The 6,000-nt window shown below is 40.8% G+C and overlaps 1 protein-coding gene across 4 annotated transcripts in view; it reads left to right on the forward strand.

Moving 5' to 3' along the window:
- The window catches only part of PDE7B (phosphodiesterase 7B), a 343,532-nt gene extending 338,078 nt beyond the window's left edge, over positions 1–5,454 (forward strand). For all 4 annotated transcript variants that reach the window (XM_002747056.6, XM_078370131.1, XM_008995119.5 and 1 more), the window contains one exon: positions 1,821–5,454. In XM_002747056.6, the coding sequence (XP_002747102.1) occupies positions 1,821–2,056 (236 nt within the window). In that variant the 3' untranslated portion in view covers positions 2,057–5,454. The remainder of the gene's footprint in view (positions 1–1,820) is intronic.
- Positions 5,455–6,000: the final 546 nt, after the last annotated feature.

The following is a 6,000-nucleotide window of genomic DNA, read 5'->3' on the forward strand; positions in this document are numbered from 1 at the left end:
GAAAAACTGCCTCCTGGTGTCTATTCAGACTTTAAAATCACTTTCCTACCTAGCATAAGAAGTCTTTATATCTGAAAAGTACACAGATATAATGCCAGGGTCACTTCAGAAAGAAAATGAGGTTTTTCCTTTTTTTTGAGAGTTGGATTTTTAAATGTTGGATTTGTAACTTTTTTATACTGAGGTAAACTTAATATTCATACTTTGAACTTTAGTACAATTTTGCAACTGTCTTTTTAGATATCTAATATCTCATCTCTTTGAAGGTGAATGATATTAGAAATTAAATATGGAGATTCTGGGAAGAGGTAAAGAAAATTCAAGAACAGCAATCAAAACACGAAGTCCTCATCTGCTGACACCCTGTACAACCTTACCAAAACGCCAAATACAGACATCAAGTCACTAGGTTAACCTTCCCCCTCCAGTTCAGGTCCTCTACTATGATCTCACAATATTTAATCATATTTCACATCAGATGAGACAATGCAGAAATGTACAACAATACTATGTATTGCTGTATCCCTCTTCCATTTCTATGGCATTCTCAAAGGCCAAGTGTCTGATGTCTGTCCAACAAAAAGACAATCAAATCTAGCCTGTAAATCACATGCCTGTAAACAGACAGGATTTGCTGTTGGACATTTTCGTTAGGCTGAAAAACATTTGCCTTTTCTCCCCACAGCTACACATCAAGGAACTATACAATGAAACCTAAATAAGTCCAAGTTTGTGACGACTCCAACAGTTCTGGCTTAGACTGAAAGTTATCCTTTTTTAATAAATCATGTTTATTATGAAAAGCACATTAACAGCAAAACTTGATTAGAAAGCAGCAAATCTGAAATATCTAAGAGAACAGACGTGCAAATGAAGTCTCATATCAAACAATCTTATCTAGTCATTAAAGCAGGACTTTCATACAGGTAAAAAACCTGTATTCAAAATGAGTGAAGCTTCTTTAAACTTAGTTATTTAACATAACTGAAAGCAAGACAGGACTGTTCAATGATAATCTTGAAAAAGATATCCCACCGGGTAAGGGTATGAATTCTTCAGGTGATCTAAATCCGTGAGGTGTCTCTTCCTAGTGTCATTTGCCCTTTACATCCCTTCCCCAACTGCCTTCTTTAGCTCCAGCACAGACTTATACGTGTGTGTGTGTGTATATATATATATACATATGTGTGTGTGTGTATACACACACATATACACACACACACACACATATACATATTTTCTTATATGTCTTTCTCCCTCTGCAAATAATAATAGCCAATATTCACTGGGTGTTTACTATGTGCCAAGAGCTTTCTAAGCATTGTGCATACATTAAGTCATTTAATTGTAACAACCCTATGGGTTTACAATTCTCTTTAGCATCTTTTTACAAATGAGGAAACTGAGGCACAAAGCCATTCAGGAACAAGCCCAAAATGACACATCTTATGCTCCTAGGCCGAGGGTAACCACCATTATCTTGCTTGCCTTCCTGTCCCTGGAGCTGGAAATTTTTATGAGACTGAAAACATTTGCCTTTTCTCCCCACAGCTACACATCAAGGAAATACAATAACACCTAAATAAGGCCGGGCGCAGTGGCTCAGGCCTGTAATCCCAGCACTTTGGGAGGCGATCAGGGGGAGGGGGCAGATCACTTGAGGTCAGCAATTGAGACCAGCCTGGCCAACACGGCGAAACCTCATCTCTACTAAAAATACAAAAATTATGCAGGCGTCGGGGGTCCCCAGTCGTGCTTGGGAGGGAGAAAGGAGCTGTTTCACCGCCCTGTGGTGCTGAGCCTGGCCTTGCCTGTTCCAGGTTTCATGAGCTACATCGTGGAGCCGCTCTTCCGAGAATGGGCCCATTTCACGGGAAACAGCGCACTATCGGAGAACATGCTGAGCCACCTCGCGCACAACAAGGACCAATGGAAGAGCTTGTTGCCCAGGCAGCACAGAAGCAGGGACAGCAGTGGCAGCGGGCCTGACCATGACCACGCAGGCCAAGAGACTGAGAGCGAGGAGGGGACGGCGCGGGAAGGCGACAGCCCCTAGGGCCAGCCCAGCTCAGACGCGGACACGACGTTCTCCAGCGCGGGGTGGGGTGGGGGGAACCCTTGCCCAGCAGCCCAATCATTCTCTGGGTGTTGTCCTGGGGCTCTTTGGAACGCCACCTTCCTCCCACTTACCTGCCTCCCCTTCTTTTCGCAAGTGTACAGAAGCCATTTGTCACCTCAGCATTCGCTGCCGAAATGAGCAACTCCGTTCAGTAACATGGGGGCTGATCCCACGGGCAGGCTCTCCCTGCTCTAGGAGACGATAGGAGGAAGAACGAGGTGCTCCCGCGTTGTCCGCCAGGGCCCCCGGGTCGCACTGGACCAAGCAGCAGTTCCCAAGTCCGGAGTGTTTGCCATCTGACTGCTGATCTGCGTGACAGAAACACCAGCATATTTGCAACGTCAAGGATATTGATCTTAAGTGCAAGAGCACAAATAAGAGCGTGAGAGAAAGTACCTTCTATTTTAATAATAATTATTCTAAAAATAATAAATCTTTTTAACTTTTATATTTGCTGCACTAGACAATGGAGCTGCAACTTTGGACTAAGATCATTCAATGTACCCAAACTTGAACAGGGGGTTCATTGTTTTACTATTGACTTTATTATGCCACTTTGGGGCAGAGACTTGGCATCTTCTCAGTTTAAGAAACCACGTTTCCTATCCAATCCGAAGGGAAGGTGCTGTACAGTTCATTCCTTTGCACCATTAGCCAATCTGTCTTTTATGGATTTCGTGACATGTTTATATTCACTCATGTACATTTTCTGTAAATATTGAACGCTACTGATTCCCATGCCAAAATACATGAGTATTATGGGATTGCTACCTGTACAAACAATGGCACTGTGAACAGAATACTGTTAGTTTTAATACAAGAGAATGCATTTGTAAATATGGTATAGAGTTTATTAATATACTATTGTTTGCAGATAAAGGCCTTAACTTTAAACATCTTTCATCTTCTGAAAGCTGCCCGACTCAAATCCTCATAGATGTCTTTCTCAACTGCCTTCCCACGTCCATCTGTATGTTTTCCAGCTAAGGTCACAAACCAAAACTGAATAAAGTCTTTGAGGAAACATTTTGGAAACTTTACATGCATTCCGCTTGAGACCATAGTGTTTAATCTATGGCACCAAGCATCGTTTCCTCAGATTAATGAGACCCTTCAACAAGCCTGAATCAGTCACTTTTCAACGCAGCGATGTTTCAACAAGCCAGCTGCTAAGCTTGTGTTTATGTGACTCTTGTTATAGAACATGGCGGTGCATCAGCCTCACAGGAGACATAGCAGGTCTTGAAAACCTTCTATGACCCTGCCATGTAACCATCAGGGAATTCCCCGCTCCCACGCCGCACATTTGTCTGTTATGGCTACAGCACCAAAGTACTTTTGGTGGATGGCTGGGTGCATTTCTTTAGTGTCAATAGTAACTGGATTTTTCTTTTTCCTTAATCTCATGTGAACAACTACCCAACTGTTTAGCTGAAGTTCATATTATTTAAGCAAAGAAAATATTTCAGTTGTATAACAGACTTTACCTTCCTGGCAGGTCATTGTAGTTAATTATGTCTTTTAGCTAGGAGTATCACCTTGGAGTTTCGTTGCCATTTTTTCTGCATACACGTGGCCGTAAAATCAGTTTGTTACAGCATTCTCTAGGCTGCTAAACGCTGCACATTGAACCTTTTCTTTAGAAGTTTCAGCATAACTAATGTTAGATGAAAATTGCTGATGTCTCTTTCTTTTTACCTTAACCAGTGTGGTAGTGGGAGAACGATTGTTTCTGCCACTATCAACCTATTCCTCAAGCTGGTGGAATGAAAGCTAGCATTCATTTCCTAAGTACAACTGTTTTGGGGGTTTTTCTCCTAACATACAAGTGAAATATTGATTGACCTGTAATAAGTTCCTATAGAGAGACTGAGGTTTGCAGAATTAAGGTTTAGGGCAAATTTTGGAAAGTTGGTTATATTTTCATTAAAGTAGGAGAGATTGTCAGATGGTGCTGAAGAAAGTGTGAAGATCTTACGAAATGGGTGGATGGTAAGTTGAAATTATTGACGTGGATAAGAAGGGAGGTTGTGGAAAGCTAACACTAACTTTGTATTTTTTTTTCTGTAAAACTCTGAGCTGATAGATTTTTCTGTATCACTTAAGTATTATGCAGCTCCCAGCTTGGTGAGGCCCCAGAAGAGAATATGTAAGATGTATTCCAATTTCCGAACCAGTCTTACTTTGGTTTGGTGGTGCAGAAAGGGCTTTTGAGTAGTCTATTTTTAATGTATATAAGGTCGAATCAAGGGAGGCCATTGCTGGGGATGAGAAAGGTAGAGTTAGGAAAGGAGACACTATTTTCGCTAATGGGGTTTCTGCCTTGGGTCTAAAAAATGGCTTTGTTAAATTATATGATAATTTACATAAATGAGATTCCAGGTGTTCTTAGTAGTTCCAAGTTGTTAGGGCAAAAGTGTCTATGTTACAATTAGGTCTTGAAGCACTCACAGAGAAAAAAACTACCAAATATCTAATGGGTAAGCCTGTGACATAGCTACAAGTACATAAAAATCTGAAGTAAAATGAGGTGTAAACTCAATGCAGCTGCCTCCCTCGTTCGACTGTCTGCAGAGTTCTTGAGTTCCTCATTTGTTGGTAAAAAGAAAAAGAATATAAATGTATTTTTTTCTTGCCTAATAGTGGTCCTCTTGCAATGTTTCAGTAGGAGTCCACTTACTACTTAAAACACAGCTATGGGATCATCCACAGATTTTATCTTTACAATCTTTTTCTCCTTGTCCATGGACCATCGATAGTTGGCTTGCCAAGCTTAATACTTTCATTGCTTTAGTAGAAAGGAATCAAAGGGCTGTGTGTAGTAACCTGATGGTAAAGGTAAGATCAAATCAAGACACAGAGAGAGAATATATATCACTGCCAGGCCTGATAGGCAAACCTGCTCTTGCTTTTAATAGCAGTGATGAATTGTCAGGACCTTATTTATGAAACCCTGATCTACCCGTAACTCCCTGCTAGGCTGAGTAAAAACCAGGCTCTTTCTCCCTGCTTATGGCTTCCCACAAAGGGACTTGCAGCATCCTGCAACATTGTCTTCAGATAGTGCTTTCTACAAAACTAGCATTTGTTTTGTAATCTTTTCTCATGTTGAATCAGATCTGCTCACTGATTTAGGTTTGGTTATGAGCTTGTATCTCACTGTATTTCTCATGCTTTGTTCTTTTAAACCCTTTAAACTGTGTCATTTTGTATACATGTGTGAGGTTTGGAAAAAAAAAAAAACCCACCTTGTGAGTTTTGCTCAAAATGTGGCCTAAATATCCATTGGCATGTCTAGATGAACAATTAAAAATAAAGATCATTTCTTTAAAATATCACAAGATGAAAAGATCCTAATTCCCACCAAGGAACATGTTACCAGCCAACCAACTGGATTCCATAAAAGGAAGCCACTGCTCAGGACACATTCAAGGAAAGAACCAGATGCAAACATGGTCCACATGACTCCTTCCACTTTGGAGGCTGCAGAAACACCCATGTCCATGAAGGTATCACTTGCTGGTTAGTGCCAAGTTAGGGAAACTGGGCCACAATTCAGCTCTACATTTTCCCAGAGTCCTGTTATTTTTCTGACTCATATTTGTCAAACTCGTATGAATGAGAATGAGGTACAATGTTTTAAGTTGTAAAAACATATCCGACTCAGTGCAGGAATTATTTGTGAACAACAGGTTCTCACATTTCAGAATGACAGGCCGTGAAGAACAATGGAACCGTTCAGGCCGAACTGAGTATTGTAAATCCATCTGGAATTAGAGAAAAAGAACACTGCCAATGTTTCCAGTGTTTTCTTGGAACTTTATGTATTCTCCTGCCTTCATTTTATTAAGATTTGTGTTCAGAATCCCTCTGGCTACTTA

Source organism: Callithrix jacchus, chromosome 4, assembly GCF_049354715.1.
Source record: "Callithrix jacchus isolate 240 chromosome 4, calJac240_pri, whole genome shotgun sequence".
NCBI lineage: Eukaryota > Metazoa > Chordata > Mammalia > Primates > Cebidae > Callithrix > Callithrix jacchus.